The sequence below is a fragment of the Melanostigma gelatinosum genome (assembly GCF_949748355.1).
Source record: "Melanostigma gelatinosum genome assembly, chromosome: 16".
In the NCBI taxonomy this organism is placed as follows: Eukaryota; Metazoa; Chordata; class Actinopteri; order Perciformes; family Zoarcidae; genus Melanostigma; species Melanostigma gelatinosum.
Window position 1 is genome coordinate 18,672,325 of NC_136649.1, and position 19,105 is coordinate 18,691,429.

At 44.3% G+C, this 19,105-nt stretch overlaps 1 protein-coding gene across 1 annotated transcript in view; it reads right to left on the reverse strand.

Moving 5' to 3' along the window:
* Positions 1-18,868, reverse strand: part of LOC306790061 (pleckstrin homology domain-containing family G member 3-like) — a 29,075-nt gene extending 10,207 nt beyond the window's left edge. Inside the window, exons 1-4 of the mRNA XM_079286160.1 lie at positions 18,758-18,868; positions 15,267-15,334; positions 4,908-5,434; positions 2,047-2,147 (exon numbers count right to left, since the gene is read on the reverse strand). Coding sequence (XP_079142286.1) covers positions 2,047-2,147; positions 4,908-5,434; positions 15,267-15,334; positions 18,758-18,867 — 806 coding nt within the window. The 5' untranslated portion in view covers position 18,868. The remainder of the gene's footprint in view (positions 1-2,046; positions 2,148-4,907; positions 5,435-15,266; positions 15,335-18,757) is intronic.
* Between the last annotated feature and the right edge of the window lie 237 nt (positions 18,869-19,105).

Consider the following 19,105-nt stretch of genomic DNA (forward strand, 5'->3'; position numbering starts at 1 on the left):
AAGAGGGTTCTATGGTAAAGAGGGGTCAATGGTAAAGAGGAGTCTATGGTAAAGAGGGGTCTATGGTAAAGAGGAGTCTATGGTAAAGAGGGTTATATGGTAAAGAGGGGTCTATGGTAAAGAGGAGTCTATGGTAAAGAGGGGTCTATGGTAAAGAGGGGTCTATGGTAAAGAGGGGTCTATGGTAAAGAGGAGTCTATGGTAAAGAGGAGTCTTCGGTTAAGATGAGTCTATGGTAAAGAGGGGTCTATGGTAAAGAGGGGTCTATGGTAAAGAGGGGTCTATGGTAAAGAGGAGTCTATGGTAAAGAGGGGTCTATGGTAAAGATGAGTCTATGGTAAAGAGGGGTCTTCGGTAAAGAGGGGTCTATGGTAAAGAGGGGTCTATGGTAAAGAGGGGTCTATGGTAAAGAGGGGTCTATGGTAAAGAGGGGTCTATGGTAAAGAGGAGTCTATGGTAAAGACGGGTCTATGGTAAAGAGGAGTCTATGGTAAAGAGGGGTCTATGGTAAAGAGGAGTCTATGGTAAAGAGGGGTCTATGGTAAAGAGGGGTCTATGGTAAAGAGGGGTCTATGGTAAAGAGGAGTCTATGGTAAAGAGGGGTCTATGGTAAAGAGGAGTCTATGGTAAAGAGGAGTCTATGGTAAAGAGGGTTCTATGGTAAAGAGGGGTCTATGGTAAAGAGGAGTCTATGGTAAAGAGGGTTCTATGGTAAAGAGGGGTCTATGGTAAAGAGGGGTCTATGGTAAAGAGGGGTCTATGGTAAAGAGGGGTCTATGGTAAAGAGGGGTCTATGGTAAAGAGGAGTCTATGGTAAAGAGGAGTCTATGGTAAAGAGGGTTATATGGTAAAGAGGGGTCTATGGTAAAGAGGAGTCTATGGTAAAGAGGGGTCTATGGTAAAGAGGGGTCTATGGTAAAGAGGGGTCTATGGTAAAGAGGAGTCTATGGTAAAGAGGGGTCTATGGTAAAGAGGAGTCTATGGTAAAGAGGAGTCTATGGTAAAGAGGGTTCTATGGTAAAGAGGGGTCTATGGTAAAGAGGAGTCTATGGTAAAGAGGGTTCTATGGTAAAGAGGGGTCTATGGTAAAGAGGGGTCTATGGTAAAGAGGGGTCTATGGTAAAGAGGAGTCTATGGTAAAGAGGGGTCTATGGTAAAGAGGAGTCTATGGTAAAGAGGAGTCTATGGTAAAGAGGAGTCTATGGTAAAGAGGGTTCTATGGTAAAGAGGGGTCTATGGTAAAGAGGAGTTTATGGTAAAGAGGGTTCTATGGTAAAGAGGGTTCTATGGTAAAGAGGGGTCTATGGTAAAGAGGGGTGGCGTAGAAGAGGAACAGGTTTCCTGTTCCGATGTGAGGGTCCAGGGACAAGAAGATGTCAAACGTGTACATATTGTAAAGCCCTCTGAAGCAAATTCGTAATTTGTGATTTTGGGCTATACAAAAATAAATTGAATTGAATTGAATTGAATTAAAGAAAACAAGGCCCTCCAGTGCAATGTGACAAGAAGAAAAGCCGTATCCCCAGAAAATGGCAACACATGGAACCTTTGGATCTAAAAAACCTGTCAGAATCTGTTTTGTACAGCTGGTTGGAATTCCATCAGAGAGTAATAAGAATCAAATCATCCCCATTTGTGGCCCAGAGCGTTACAATAGCCTTGGCCTTACCGGGGGAGGCTCCTCGATGTGAGAAGAGAGAGGAATGTTAATGTGTGTTTTGGCAAGCAGTGCGGTCAGCAATAAGTACTCGCTGACATAAATGTGAAGCTAGCAGCACCACCAATTCCCTGGAGTTCTGAAAAGTGTGTTTAGTGTAGAGTCAGTGTGTCGCTCCTTTGTTTCTCATTGCATCCCTTTTGTGTCAGGGAGAGAAATGTGAAACAAAAGCTTACATTCATCATATCACGTAGATATGAAAGTATATGAAAACACTCCTCAATTTGAAAGATGATCCCATACTTTTGATTGTTGTGACCGTTTTTAGTAAGATAAATTTCAGCATAAAAAAAATTGTATGGTGATTATACTTTTTGTTTGTGACTTACCTGTTGAACTCATAGATGTCCTCTATGTTTCCAAACAGACCGCACACTTGCTCTGGCTGAATGGGAAGGTTACTCATATCGATAATGTGAGCCAAGTAGTCCTGGAAAAACAGTAGAGACGGAGTTATACATGAAAGATGGAATGTGATGGAAAAAGGTCAGTATTTGGTGACATATCAAGTCAAGCGTCACACAGGCACTTACAAATTCTTCCCAATAGAGGGAGCATTTATGTAGAAAAAGCTATTTTCTCCTTGTGTTCCTGTTATATCCTCTCTGAACCTTTTATGACATTTGGTTTGACCAACTGATTGCCGCAGATGTTGTTGGGCTGCAGTGTTTGACACACCATCTAGATGTGTTACATTACAATTTCAAGGCTTTTCTGTCTTTAAAAAGCAGGATCACAGTAATTCACATACAACTGATGTGATCTTGAAAGAATCCTTTTAAGGATTTGTTCCACTGACCAGAAGTCAGTGTGTCTGGATACCTGAACCATAAACATCAGCACAGCCTGTTCCCCTTCCCAGTTTCAAATTCTCCTGGACCCCAGGAGTACTCCGAGGTAGATAAGAATTATCTAAAAACAGTCGCCAAACATGCCAACATCTGGATGATTATCTTGCCTCTTGGTCAATTACACACTCAAGTGGCATACAAACAACTCCAAACAAGTGGAGGAGTAAGAGGACGAGAGACAAACGCGCACACATGCAGAGACTACTTCTAGAGCATACCAGTAAACAGCTTGTACACACACCCAGCCTCCCAGACAGTGTGGTGCAAACACACACACACACACACACACCAGATTAAGAGTAGAGTCATCACATCACAGTAGTGAATGAACTGCAGCCGATCATGGATGGAGAATTCCAGTGCAGTGACAGCAATGCTGACTTGCAGTCAGCAGGGCGTCTCATAGTCTCCTATGGAAAACTCGCCCCCGGAGTTAATACAGACATGTGACCTTTAGTATAGTGTGAGAGATTTCGTGCCATGTATGTAGACGCTAGTTTGCAGTGCTACTAGCGGTGCTTTAATGAAGAATAAGAAGAGTTGCTTTTAATAAATGCTCTGATTGCGCAATTTTATGTTCAATCAAAACCCAATATAGAAAGCCGTTTATAAAAAGAACAAGAAGGGCTGTTTTGTCCTTTTAATACTGTCATGGGTTAAATCAAAAATCCTATTCAGTAAAGAATAATATTACTCATATGTTAGACAAGGTCTTTCTGAATCCCATAATCACTGACCACATTCTTGTTTCAACAATGTTGAGCATGATTATTCTGTGCGTTCAGGTGTTGGGGTTGTATTTAGACATGTGACCAACTGGGTCAAACGGCTGTTCTCATGGACAGTTGAGAGTGAGATTTGAGAGCAAGGTCTAAAGGCAGAGTGGACACAGCTCCAACAGCTGCTCGGGAGTTCAGTGTCAATATCACGTGTAAGCTTTGAATTGGTTTGCTGAAGAAACAATGCCAACATGAGGAGTTTCACACGTCAGTCAGATTCAAGGCCCGGTGTGAAATTAAAATGAGCTAACATGCAATCAGTTTGATGGAAGCCATGCTGTTATCTTAAAAGGATAAAGGACACATCTGTACGAGACTGTGTTCCCACACTGTAGAATACATAAAAGCTAATGATCATTTCATCTGTGTTATTTCTCCAGTTGGTGCAAAGATGGAGGGTGTTTGTGTTGGCTGGGAGGGCCTGAGAGCTCAGGCTAGGCCGGAGCTGCGTGACCGGAGCCAGAGCAGGCTGCTTTGACGGACTGCTGCTCCCATTTAACTGAAATAGTTAGAAGTCCTGGAAGTGTTTGTCAGGAGCGAGTCCTTACTCGAGCAGCACTCCCTCCCACAGCAACTGCCAGACACCAGCACAGTCTGAGACAAGGTGAGGAGATGTGCTTGCTGGTTTACAGTCAGTCTCAGAAATGCCTCGCATGTTAAAGACATTCCCATAAATTCTGTGGAGGTTGTTTGACAGGAGAGGGCTCCTGTTTCTATGCAGGACTCAGGAAAGATTGAGGACCAGAGAGATCTCTTGGTCTGGAAGTTGTTTCCAGACTACAAAAAGTAGAAAATGTGATCAGATTTAAGTGATCTGTTGGGTGGTAAAATCATCCCTGGCTCATTTTTTCATCCTTCAAATCTCTGAGATGAGGTTTCTGGTATATTTGGCTGAGAGCACAAAGCCTATGAGTTCTGTCATGAAAGACCTGCACTGTGTCCCAGTTTTCACTGAGTGTTTGAACTCCAGATATGAGTCCACGATCCCGGGCTACAGGCAGTAAACTTTCACTGCACTGTAAATATACAGAATGGTTTGTATACAACGCTGTGACCAGATTCATGAACTGCTCCACAGGCTTCATCTCGACGAACTAGAAATCTATAAACAGAGCACACAATTGCCAGATGTGAGGCATGCATTTTGGTCAACAAACGGATTTGTTTAGAAAGCAGGAATTCACAATGAATCCTTGTGATGAAAAGGAAAGAAACATCTCGCGGATGTTTTACTCATTTGCGGCCACAAACAGCTGCTTAAATTGGAACACAGCAGGTATTCTTTGTTCTCAACGGCAGCCGAGTCAGATTCCCCCTATTTTGGCTCCCCCTGGACAAATTCAGTAAATCACCTTCCAAAGAGTGCTGCAGACATGAAGTCATAGCTGCACATTAATCCAAGTCACACATGCGCTTTAAACACACAGAGTATTGATGATTTACTCTCTCAAATGGTCGGCTCACAGTGAATACTTGGCTGAAAGTTGGGAAAAAAAAAACACCAACTGTAGCAGAATATTCAATTTCGGTAAAGTCAGCACAGCGTTGACGTCCACTCACCTCCACGATGCTGCGCAGGTCCCTGACGTACATGCGCTCCGTCTCAATGATCTCCATGACAACACGGTCCAAATAGGTCAGCTTTGGGTTGGGCGCCATGGCGTGCGTGACGACAGGCGAGGCGTGGATGTGAGGTATTCCGCCACTTGCCTTCCTGTAGGAGGTGGCGTTGTTGTTCCACTGGTTGCTGATCGCCCGCCGTTCCAGCCAGCGGCCCCTGGAGCACGTGAGGGTGGGACTCTGGTCCGCTGGCCGATCTCCAGTGCTTTCGGCTGGGCTCAGCTCAAGGTCTATGTCCTCCTCGCTCTGTATGGGTGGGGTGGTGGAGGAAGGAAGGGCTGCGGTGCTTCCAAAGAGGCTGCGACTATCACGGGATGAACCAGAGGAAAGGGTGGACACCAGGCTCACCGGACGGTCACCTTCTCCGTCCGGTAGCTCCACACATAGCCGGCTGTAGTCTGGGCCCAAGTCATTGTTTGCCCGGTCCTGTTCACTGGTGGAGAGGGGCGAGGACAACTGAGGAGATTCTGGGACAGGTGAGAGAGACAGAGGGTAGGTGTCAGGATTTGAGAAGGTTCATATTTCAAAAACACATTTCGGTTTTATACTATTTTGAGGAAAACTCACTAAGCCTGCTCTTTTGCAACAATCTAATTAATCATAGTTACTTTTTTTGCGTACCTGGCACCCACCCCGTACCCGGGCATCTAAAAATGTATGTATTCTGAAATACTATCAGGGTTTCACAGTGTGCTAGGGATTCAATGATCTGCTGTTGACATTAAGTCATGTAACGCTGTTATAAACCAGGTGCACTCTCAAACCCTTTTTAGTGATCACTTCTCTCACCAAGTGGATAAATAACGGCTGCATTAAAACACTGTCTGGGGACAACTTCAGATACATGGAACTGCGACTTTGAACAGACGACCATTCACAAATCAATAACAGACAGCTCAGAGCTCTGTGTTTTTACTCCCAGACTGAGACACAGATGAGCGGTTTACAGTAAAACGCCTCGCTCAAATCATTACTGACATGGCCTAATTCAAACACTGCCTGTTCTATGGAAAACCCAGCCATTTCCTCTTGTTCTCCTGACTGCTGAAGGCTGAACCGTGGAAAAACAGAGAGAGGGGGGAAACTGATGGGAAGAGAGAAAAAAACAAATACGAGGAATGGGACCAGCAGCTTTGTTTGTATGTCTTTATTGAACTACGTTTGAATGTAAGAGACATGGAATCCATATTCAGTTTCACATCCTTCCTGGACATATGGGGGAATTTTCCCTCACAACTGTTTCCTAAATATATGAAGTCATGGTGGTGTGAGAATGGAGCACTGAGAAGCCACTGTGCGGAGAGCTCCATTTCCTTAAATATTCGCGGGGCAATGGGGTCAAAACCATTTTGCCAAGCTAAAGAAATTAAGCTTCGTCGCGTACTTTCAGCTTCAGCCTATGGAAATTTACGAGGAACAAACCACCATTGTGAAAAACATGAAATGATATTGCCTGGTGGGGATAAAGGGCATAATTTGGTTTTGATAGCCAACAGATGTAGCCTGAAATACACTCTCTTTCACCAGTGTTGACAAGTTGTAACATAAATATGTTCATCGTTAGAGCATCATTGGTCAGCCGCCCACAGCTGATAATAAAAACATGATGGTGAAGGTATTTCGTCAATCTGCAACCTAAATGATTCACGATAAACAAGCGTACTCAATTGATGCATCTTACATGTAATGTACAGCGTTATAGAGAATATACAGTATTTTACATGTCTCCCTGGAATTAAGAATATCAAACAAGAGAAGTATTTCACATGAGAAGTGCCCGAAGTTTGTGATTTATGAAGTCTTGAAAAAAACCGCAATATGCAGCTGGATGATGGGCTTCACAAGAGGAATCAAAAAGCCTTTCAGTTCATTCAGACGCACGCACCTTCTGGCATCCTCAAACTTTCCATGAGTCAGTGCTGAGCTCATGAGAGTCTCGTCCCCCTGAACAACTTGCTCCACAATCCACGCCGAGTCGTCCCAACAGCACAGTTCCCATGCACAACCTCACTGGGAGCTGACCGCGAAAGACAAACTCTGTTTACGCACTGTGACAAATGACAGGGTTGATGGTGTAAAGGGAGTGAAGTGGTGAGCTATTCCACTCACTACGCCACTACAAATTACATCGAGGCATCTACTTCCTTTGTCGCTTCTGTCTGTACATTTGGTTTCGAGCTTTTGCTGCGTCTGGCATGCAAAACTCACTTCCTCCTCCCAGCAAATATCCCCCTATCATAAAGCTGCTGTGCTGCAAACTGCAGTCAGAGCCAAGTTAAAGGGAGGGGAATGAACAGCACAAATCAACAACATGTGTCTGCCGTCGCCACTCTTATAGTTATTATATAACTGCTCAGATTCAAAAAATACATCTCCTGCAGTGGTAGTGTAGACCAGCTGACTTATCTTAAGACTCGAGCACACACTTGACTCCTTCAATAAGAGGATCGGTGGTTCGATCCCCGGCTCTGCTAGTCTGCATGTCGATGTGTCCTTGAGCAAGACACTTAACCCCAAAAATTGCTCCCCTAGTTGTGCTTACGGTGTATGAATGTGACAGAATCTGAATTGTGAGTCGCTTTGGAGCGTCTGCTAAATGACTGTAATGTAATGTAATTTATTACTAATCTCCGAATGATCTGTAACCACAATGTGCCGCCCTGTTGTCAGATGTGGGGGACTGTTAAATATCCAGTATAAAATGTAGCATTTTAAAAACATGTATACACGTTTTCACCGAAAAAAAGCATGATTCGGCTGTTTTTACACATTATTTGTTACCAGCATCTTATATTTGAATCTGTGTATATAGTTTGCATTTCAATGTGTCAGCTGTGTGGTGGTTTGTTTGTATGTTTTGGCTGTCCAAGTGTTGATGCATTTGCAGTGTTTAAGCCATTGCCTTGATGCTTAACATCTGGAAAATGAATGCACAATACATAATAAATTAAATGTATTGCCACATTTCCCCCCCGCAGCGACTGAGACTGATCAAAGATAAGCACAGCTCTCTGGCTGCTTTAAGACCACATTTGTTCGCATTAACTTTATTGGTAGGAAAAATGGTTCTTGGACTTTGTCCTTCAAAGCCCAAATGCCAAAGACGTTTTGGCAATAACTGCAGCGAAAGGTCTATAAAAAGTAACCACCGTACAAGGGGCAGTGAGCAGCACGGACTAGTTCAAACCATCTGGTTTCTACTTAACTGGCTCAAATATAACATCTGCACACAAATATACATGTTTTTACAATTTGCCTGTCAGCGTTAAATTACTATCTATAAATAGATTGTGCATTCAGACTCTGTGGGCAACGGGACGAGATGTTGGTATTGGAAGAGTTCTTGTTTCCGTTTGAAGTCAGTGTAGTATTAACTAATCAAGTTTAAGCAGGCTTTGGTTAAATGCATGCTAAATGGTCCGTGTACAGAGCAAAAGAGGCGCAACACACCGGCTATCGTCTGACGGTGATTTCGCTTTTTCTTTTAAAAATAGCCAATAAACCGGCTACTTGTCACGTCTCTCAACTCCAACTCCAGTCTCGCATCTCAAGGAAACACAAACTTGGCCCAGATATCGGCTGGCAAACCTGGAACCCCAGAAATGTAGCCCCTTGCTTATCTGTCGTCGGACTGATAGCCAATTGGTTAAGAGGTGTTGAATTACCGTAGTCTTAACTGTTACTGAACATGTAAGTGAAAACTATTGTCGAAACACTTGAGAACATTTGGAAAATGCACAATATAGCAGACCGATCAAAGCAACAACAGCCGCTAAAACGTGCAAGTAAAAGTGAGATTCAGCCGTGAAGACGGTCAGTGCTTCAGAATTAATTTACTGAATAAAAACTTCAAGCGAGGGAATGATTGCTTCATATCTACATAGTTTAAAACATTTTGAAGTGTAATTTGTAAGCCGCGTATTTGTATCTATTTTATAAAACACATCCCTCCCACTTCCTTCTCAACAGCTCTGTGGACAGACCTGTTGAATTGTAACCGACACATCACGGTTGCATAGTTCAGTATATAGTCCAGCACAACATTTCCATTACAGTCAAGCCATAGGTTTTTACATATACCGGTACACGTCACAATTTCACAAAGAACACCCCCCCCCCCAACAAAACACAACACTCTCCTTTGTTTCAGCGCTGCATCAATAATACAGTTGTTAACTCAGACATAACCATGAACCAAGTCAAGGCGAGAGAGACAGTATCGTATGTGGACTACATTTCAGGCAGCATCTAAACCTCAATAACTCACAGCGGTTTCTCCATTTAGTGTCAACAAAGTCACAAGCAAGACTGCCAACGAATGGATTACATGACGCCAGCTGCTTGTGTGTGTGTGTGTGTGTGTGTGTGTGAACAGATTACTAATGTTGCTGAGAAAAATGTCTGGAATTCCAGATAAAAAGAACTCCCACACCCCTCATAGTAACTCTTTGAATTCTAGTTTTCCGCCGTTAAGCCAAGGTTACCAGACAAAAGTTGTGTTGATGCTACAAGCATTGACCTTTCTGTCTCTTTTGTTGCTTCCCTGAATCCAAAACAGCAGCTCATTTTAATGCAGTGCCAAATAACCGTGATAAGTTAACGTCGTCGTTTATGTTCAGAAAGAGTCAAACAAAACAGCTTACCCGTCCGGGACCCTTTACTTGATGATAAAACGAGTGAGTTTGAGGGGCTGATAAAGAGATGGGCGTCAGGGATGACAGGTGATTTGGGGAGAATGCTTCTGTTTCATCGCTGAAAGCAGACGGGACATTCACTCACCGAGGGGCTCTATGACTAATCAGTCTCGCACTAATAATGCAAAGCCTACACTTGTTTCCAGTTCAGACTGAGCTTTATCATGCAGTTCACAAAGCAGACAGTTCATAGACTCTGACATCATGGCTATACGAATGACATGCAATACCTAATAAGGTGGTGCAGAAGGTGAATAGAAACATTGAAAAGAAATAGCCCAGCACCTGGTAATTAACAGATGATCTGTATCTGTCTGACGTTCTTGGTTTATGGGGCACAAAGCATTCCTTTATGAAGAAGATTCTCTGGCTGGCGTAAAAAAGCGTCTCAGCATGCTTGAGTAAGGGCAGACTTGTTTAAAAAGCAGCCTCCACTGACATGATCATATCAGAGCAACACATTTTCCAGGTAAAGTATTGCCACCTTCTCTGAGAACATGATAACCCACGGCATACAGCTATGACATTGTGTTTTGTTGCAGAACCCTGTGATGATGATGATGATGTGATTCAAATTTCATCAGTTCATGCAAACCAGCCTCTACGCAAATTCTACCCAGGACAAGCGATGGTTTTCTTTCCTCCAAAGTCTAAAACTGCCCCGTCCACGTACCTGGCTACTAGCTTCTGTTTAGCACTCACGACAGGATGACAGTAAATACATCTTTGTGTACAGGACATTGCATAACACCATGTCTACTTGACTTACGTTATTAGGAAACAAACTAGAGACAAACAAGGTTAATAATAACAATGTCGGTCTAAAAAAAGATGGCGCACGCTGGAAAATGTAACAACAACAGTAACAATTATGTCAAGTTGAACTACATGTTTAAAATATTTACACTGAGCAAAACTACGTATATATATCGCATACCTAAAGGTGCTGAGATCCATCCACCAAAGCAACAAACCTGAAAGCCCCAGGTGTCCTCGATGATTTCGAAGTCACCTTCTCCAATCCCTGCCACTCCTGTACTTTGAATTTGATGAATGATGAGTGTGCACTGCACAGTCAGAGAAAAGGTGTCTCAAGAGAAATACACACCTTAATGACTGTTTCAGATGAGTCAAATATTGAAACCCCAGAGTTTGTGCTAAAGTTCCTCCTGTGCTGTTGTGTCTGCCTTGTGGCCTTTTGTTTTCTAACCAAATCAGGGGCAAAGAAACAGGAACAACACGGACTACATCTATGTTCCGCATGCAAAAGCTTATCCTAAAGCAGCAGGAACACACTCTCTCTCTCTCGTCACTGGAAAGCTTTTAGCAGATAACAAAAGCCAGTCATAGTTGCATCAGTGTTAAGCCTTTTTTTTCTGAGCATAGAAAACTGGAAGAAAGCTCTGTGGACAGAACATCCCACTGAGAAAAAGAAAAACAAGCCCCTGCCTGTTCTGTTGGTAATACATTACACAGCCCCTCCTGCTTGATTCATTCTGACTCATGTATCAAAGGGTGATGAATTTCAACCCAGCGGACAACGAATCACATCTTGAGATATCTCTAAACCCAAACTTGATTGTACCTGCAACTCCATGATCAATGTCGTTAATACTGTCAAATATTGGAAATTTCATCTGGGAAGAGCATTCGTTGTTTCCTGTCTTGGCAGCTTCATACAGTACTTCACTGCCCTTAGGATAAAAGGTGGTTTTTTTTGTTTTTTTTACAAGTGCTGGTACCAATGTAAGTCTCATGAGTTGGTTGCAACACACACTGATCTTGCTAGACAAAAAAAACAGAACATGGTTACTTTTGTTTTTCGAGCACAGGGCTGTCACAGAGTAATAACTAGTTTGGGGAGATTGCTATGGCCGTAAAGGAAAACTTTGACCGCCCGTGTAACAAGGTGGAAATTCTTTGTTACTAATTGGCTGATTTGTATGTTCGCTGACAAGTAAAGTAAAAAAAAAAAAACTTTCAAGCTGGCTCTTGAGGCGACTGCTAATCTGCTCACTCTTTCAGAGCCAAGTGCACATGTGTGTGACCCTGTTTCCCCTCGGTGGATAAAGAGGGCATCGTGTTTTGCAATACATCTACAGTATAAAGCCCTTCCGCCCCTCAAAATCCACTCTGAACTGCCATCTTCAACACCCCTCCACACAACTCCTCCCCCGGTGGCTGTTGGGATGCAGGGAGGTCGTCCTACACTGATCCCCTTGGGAAAAAACTCCTCCCCACCTGGTAACGGTGAATGCCCCCCCCCCCCCCGGGAGGGCAGGAGGACCGAGCACACGGGGTGGCTCCGGGGATTAGTCCCCGAGTCTTCACAGACCATTATCAAACAGCATGAGTCAGAAGACTGGCGATTAGACAGCGAGACCGACGGCCTGGATTGGTTTCTTATCCCTTGATGGAGGAAAGACTTTAGGTGACTTCATTTAAAGCAGTCCTTTATATGTACAGGATGGTTTGATTTACACCTGCCTTGGGCCTCACAAGGAGCTTTTAATGCTGTGTTAATAATTAGCCTGAAGGTTGGCAAATAAACCGCAGTGGACAACAGAGGCTGAGTACACACACCAAAACTGAACCTGCATTCCAGACGGACTGTCAAGGTCAAAGCGTTATGCTGGGAAGCTTGAGGGGAATTCTGCTGTTTAAAAGAGAAACTAACTGCTTTGTGTGGTCCGCAAAATTCACTCATTGACAGAGCAAAGTGAAAAATCAAGATGCTTTTGTTCGATTTTTTAGAATCCTGAAATTCTTATGTAAAAAACGTACTCTTGCATCTGACAACCAAAAGGTTACTATAGCGGAATACTAACATTAAAAAATGTTTTACATGCTTGTGGATTCCCCCTTTTAACATACACTAACATGAAACAGGATGGGAGAAAGGACAAAATATCTTCACCAGCATTAAAGAGGGACATGTTGCCGCGGGATGTTTCATTCTTCAAGTACCAAAAAGGCCAAAAGTCCTCAAAAAGCTCAAATGTAATCCTGTAAACCTCGCCGGCGCTGGATGCTGGATCTTAAAGGATCCAGCTGTGCCAGCTGACCTCAGTGCATAGGCATGTGATGATCCACTTAGGAAACTCCTCCATCAACAAGCCCCCCCCTTTAAGAGCCCTTCAGGCAGTAGCACACAGCCAGCTTTGGCTCCATTCAAAACTTACATTTCCTCTGGACAACACAGACCATCTGGGCCCTGAGGTGCGAGTCCATTGTAAACTTTACCACCAGTTTGACAGCCTACAACCAAACTGCTGTCTTATTTGCACCTTTCTGCAGAGTCCACACAGGCCGGTGGCAGGACGGCTGTGTGAAGTGTGGAGGGGAGAAGGTCAGGCAGGGACACTTCATTTCATTCACATCAAGCTGTTTACTACATGCATCATAATTAAGGGTGTGATGCCGTTTCTCCTGTGGTTAGACCTTTAATAACACTTACTGTACACGGCAGTCAAAATCAACTTTGCTTTGGCTCTCACTTCCTTGTCTGTTGCGTGCATTATTAAACGGATGTGGTTTTGTTACGCTATAATAAATGACAAGAAACAGCTGCACTTACATGAAAAAACTTTGACAACAACATGCAGTTAACATTACGAAACCACTATTGTGTTCAGCGTCATATCTGCAGTGTCACTGAAAAGATTCCTGTGCGCCTGCTTATGCAACGTCAACTGAATGAAAGTGTTGTGGAGACTTATTGTGTTGATTCAAACGAGTTTCTAAGAGGCCATCTAACAGCAACACCCAAAGCAGAGAGCCTGTAACTAATGTGTGGGTAATCCACCGGAAGAACTCTATAGGAGGAATGCCATTGTAGGAGGCTGTATAACAATCTACATTGAAATACAATCTTTTGTTAGGGTTACGAGGAACCTGAGCCAAACAATGAAATTAAATGCATTGAATGTAGAATCTCATAACAATAGCAGCTATGTTACGTAATGATTTGCATAAAGTTACACTATAGTAAGTTGTTGTGGACGTACACGATAAGGGGCTACCGGGAGTTTCAGTGAGTGCCAGTGCATGACTTGAACAGGAGTTGCTGCTGGCTAACCTGAGGCTGTCTGTGATTAACGCTACAGGCAATTAAGCAGAGAAAGAGTTCCCGTCCAGGAGCGCCACTGACCAGCCCACTCAAAGACGCAGCCATCCCTGCCATCATACATCTATATCCACAACCCTATGCCCACTAGTCTGGAAAAGCTGCAGTGAATGGAGATGATCCGTCCGTCCCCCAGAATCCCTTTAAAGCTGTACATTCTGCACACACAGCTACATTCCTGTCTGGGGTTAAGCAGGTCAGAGGGAGCCCTTATCTCTGAAAGAGATGCCTCATGCTGCCTCAGGTCTGTTGATGCCCCTGGATGTAATTGGATTGGCAGGCTAGACTTTTTTTAACCTGATATATTGACAGATGGCAGCTTAGCTTGGCGTAGGTGGAAGATATGAGAGGTAGGTTCATCTAATTCTTCTGGAAAAGGGAATTCAAAGTGCAGAATAACAAAAAAAGAAGAATGCACGATGAAGCATTGTGGTGGTGAAAAGAATCAACATAGCGTCTTCTCACTTCAAAACTCTTTGAAGCTTGATGGAATTGGAGCTTGATAGACACCACAAGCTTTTTATTGTTTTCCTTGACCAGAAAGGGAGGCTTCCTCTCACCATGTGCATTCCTCCTGCCTGTTAACCACATCCACTCAGCACCTCACACAGATAGCGCACTACCAGCAGCCCTGCGCCTTAATTACCATCCATCCAGTCACAGCAGGGGGGGGGGGGGGGTCTGAAAATGTTTAAACTGCAGGTTGGAGTTCTGTCATGCCAAAATGATTTCTTACAGGATATCTGAGCCGCAAAAATGAGCTGTGAGAACGTGCAGTCGGTGCAGAGTGGCCTTTTGAGGAAATAGAGACACACGAGGCCGGCAAACCTCTCCCTCAGCCAACAGCCTCCTCTGGCCAAAGCTCAACCAAAGAGACAGGCGAGGAGGAAAAAGGGAACCATTGACACACTGGTATTCTTCAGCCAAAGTGGCCCGGCGCAAAATGTGTTCAGTAGAGAGCGGAGGCGTTCGGGGGGGGGGGGGAGACAGAGCAGGCAACCAGATACAAAGAGGCCCTGTGTCAATGCAGTGGCTCTGTGACTGAAGATAATCAACACTAACATAATATGTAACTCGAGTGGTCCCCAGCATACAAGGTCAGCACCGCTGGCTCGACCGACCATCTTGGCTGTCGGGGATTCTGACACATTCTGGGTTGATGTGCGAGTGCTCGGGGGTTTCAGCTGCATGAAGGGGTTGGCCGAGCTCCACCGCCACACAAAGAGCCTCTCTGCCAGTCTGGACTGTAGGAGGGGAGTTCACTGCTCTCTCAGCTCAAGCCTCTTACATTTCCTCTATTCCTCCAGTTCCAGCTTTTTCTTCTTCTTCTTCTGTTCACCTCTGCTGTTATGTTAGTACACTCGATACGCCATTAGGAATAACCAGACTTATTAAAACTCCATGTTATAAGGCCGGTCAATTCATGGGCGGCAATTACAGGAGCATGGGTCGTACTCAATGTAATTGCATTGATCTTACCTTCCCCCATTGGGTCCTGGTGGAGAGCAGAATGGGACCCCTCTGGCATGGCACTCAGGCCTCTGGAGCTGACAAAACAAAACATGAAGGGTCAAACAGGACTCAGGCACTTCATGCCCGGGCGTACAGTACATCACGTGGCAATGTTTTCCTTTCTTGGTGGGTTCTTATTGAAGAACGCCGTAATGTTTCTTTACTTTATGTTAGTCTTCCTGAGTTTTTTTTTTTTGTGTCAAGTGAGCCCTGCTCTGCGTTGGCTCATGCTAGCGACTTGCACATACAGTGGAAACCTTTTACAGTGATCACGTCTGTCTGGGTAAAACTGAACACTATAAGAAGATGATTATTAAACATTTTTGTGTTTTTCTTCAGGTCTCGTGCAGATTGTAATCTAATTGGCTTTCTTATATTTATAGTTTAAATTGTATTGATTGTTTTAAAATACAGTAGAGCGGTTTCAAACGCTTTTGCAAATTACAGAATGTCCGCTGCATAGAATTACTGAAAAATCAAACAGAGGAGCCCAACAAAAACAAGTACATTTCATAAAAACTTGCTTTTATACATTTGTTTTCATAAGTGTTACAAATAAATCCATGTCGCATCAAAACAAGTCTCTCGTCATCGATGCGACGGTCCGGTGAGAGTACAGGTTCACCCCGCGGGTGGCAAGTATTTTTCTAATCCCTCATGCCAGGCTGCGGTGCCGTTAATGATGCGGTGTGTCCCCCTTCAGAGTCACTGTGCTGCCAGTTTCTCACATCACTGCCTCTCTGGCTCCTGAACATGAAAGACTGCGCATGAGAACTTCTCTCCCTGTGATTCCTAGTGAGCCTCCGGCCTTTTAAACATTACATTCTCCAGCCAGCTAGATCAGAGGAGCAAGAATTCTTCAGGGATTAGGATGGGAATTGTTCATAGCGCGCTTGCCGGCCACTGTGCCGAGCCGACAGCCGGGCAAGCCGAGGCCGAGCTAAGACCACTGCCAGGAGGTTCGCCAATTAAGATGTGCAGGAATGCAAGGAGGAAAGTCACAGAGCTGGACCCACACATTAAGATCACTGCTTCACTGTAGGGTCCCTGCAGCTGTAGCCTGGACTCAAGTAGAGCTCGTTTACTGGGCAAGAAAGTCAGCAGCCATAGAAATATTATTATTATTTTGTTCGTCGCAAAGAAAATCGTGTCCACAAAATGAATGCAGGTTCTTCTTTGGACTCATAAGTCATCATTCATTTCTACAGTTTGATGATATTTACAGTTGGTGAAAAAATGACCCTGACTACCCGACATGTTCATCGTGCCTTCAACGTGGATCTGACTGACATCTATATTTGAGAGCACACAAATGGTGTAAGATACACAGATTTATGCTCAGTCAATGCAACAACAATACAGTAGAATGAAGCCTCCTCAAACAGCCGTTGACCAATTGATTTTCAAGCGGTGAGCTAGTTTGCGAAGCCTGCAGGAGTCGTGTTCATGTCGAGGGTCAGGCTCTGAACTTGTTTCAGTGAACAGCGAACTAAAAAAAAAACAATCCTCTGTTAATCCCAACTACTATGAGTTTATGAGCTAACCCCACTCTATGACCAGACCAAAACTAATCCGTCTCTGGTCAATGAGAGGCAAGCCTATAGGAACAATGGGCTCAAAAGCTAGACGGGTGGAGAGAGTGAAAATGTCTAGCAGTGTAACCCACAATATTAACACATCTGGACAGAATTCAACAATCCTAACTCATTACCTTTCACCTCCTGTTTGCTGACATATGGCAATTCCAAATCCTTGTTGTTCTAGGGAGGGGGGGTACCGCCAGATTTCAAATCCTAAAGCAAACACTACCTACAGGCTAACATTCATGCCAAGCTGACCACCTGTCCTTGAAATAGCAGCCATTTCACTCAAACGGAGAGCATTTGGTTCCCACAGCTGACGACTGCGTTACCCGCGCCATGAACTGGCCGCATGGGAATCTGCAATTTTCCCCTTAATTGAAGACAGCTGCTGAGAGCCAATCTGATGGTTGTTAAACGCAAGACCTGCAATGGATCACTTCTTCAGATGGGCTGATAAACATCCTTGTTCCTCTAATCGCCAGGCTTTGACACTGATCCAGGCAGTCAAAGCCTGAATTCCTTTCTTTAAAACACAGCAAAGTGATAATTAAGTTGCTGGCCAAAATAAAGCACTCATACCAAAAAAAAAAAGAAAAAAAGGAGAACGTTTATGCTGAGTCATCTCCACAAATGTGTTAAAAGTCTCACGCTGGGATAATACGCACAGACAAACATACCTTGAACCAAGACCTTAGGCCTAACATGTTAAAGGAGAAGAGTCCTTGGGGGGTGATGACTATCTGGAGCATTTTTCACCATTGGCAGCCTGTCACGGTTACGAGAGAAGTGAAACCACTGAAGCAAAGACGAAACCAGACTTATGCTCTGAGGGAGACATGCCACTTTCTCTGTCTCTTCAGGAATGATTATAGGGGGGCACAGACAAGTCAGTGAGGATTGTGACATCATATTTAACCCAATAAAAAGCTTTATTGACGGCAAATATATGGACTGCATTTACATTAAAATCTTTTTAAAACTGCCAACTGCCAGCAGGCCGTTTTGAGCCAGCATCTGAATCCAAAAAAAAAGGAAATGAATCAGCCGTCTGTGCAACAGTTAACAGCTCAGATTGATGTCTCCTCATGCGGAGCAAGTTGATGGGAGGAGAAGCTAAAAATAGTCCAGAGTATTCCGGCTGCGCTTCAGTCGGAGACCTACCGGATCACGTTGCATTCACCGTCTGCCCCGACTAGGCCCACGGGAATCTGGAAGTATGACATAAGCCCCCTGGGATGTCATCAGTCAGACATAGTGGTGCGGGTTTCTTCAAGACGCCATCACTCAGGACGGATGTTTACGCTCAGAACAAATAACACTCAACCTGGCACGGCAGGAAGATGTTTCAAGGTCCTACAGGCTGATTTAAATAGACTTTTTCATTATTTCACCTCTGGTGCTTTGCAAGACGTCTCTCTCTCTCGCTCTCTCTCGCTCACCCCGGCAGAAAATATCCCCTGACAAACAGCCGTTCTGTTGTTGCCCTCTTTCCCACATTACTCCTGCAGTTTGTCCCCCTGACCCACAGGCCTCAAGAGACCAACAGCTTCTCATTCACTGGGGGTCAACAATAAACCCTTACGGTCTCTCTTCACCTCAATCAAATCCACAGCTTCCACAAAAGAGCTGTCCTAACGCGTGACTTCCCCCAGACACACAACATATGAGCCTCTCATTTTAGTGCGCTGCGGTTTTGAGCATGCTGCTGAGATGTGGCGATAAGCGATCCATCCAAATGAACACCCAGAGGGCAGTTCTGCCCATACGGTGCACGTATAAACCGGCCAAAATAGCCCTTAACGGAGGAATAATCATTCCCCGCTGTGCTGAAAAAGGAGAAAAAGTCAATGACCTATAACCACACAGAATGCATACCTGGCAAATAAGGTTGGAAAGTGCCATCTTAAGTGGCAAATGACAAGTGAAGACTTCCAGCTCTTCGCAATTACAAATGGGAGACAACCAGAGGGTACGTAGTCCTCCATAATGTCCTGCAGTGTATGGAGGGGAGAGTAGAGGGCTGCTGGGTAAAATAAGACGGCAAGTCTTCAAATAGAATTGGAGTGTATACCCATTTAAAGGGGCATGACACCACATCTGCAGGCAAACGGCTCCCTTGTGCCTTCGTGGGGGCTTGTCAAGATGGTAATAACAAAAACATAGTGTCTGGCCTTCCTTGAGCGTCTGGAATGTTAAAATCAATTATGGCACAAAGTGCTCATC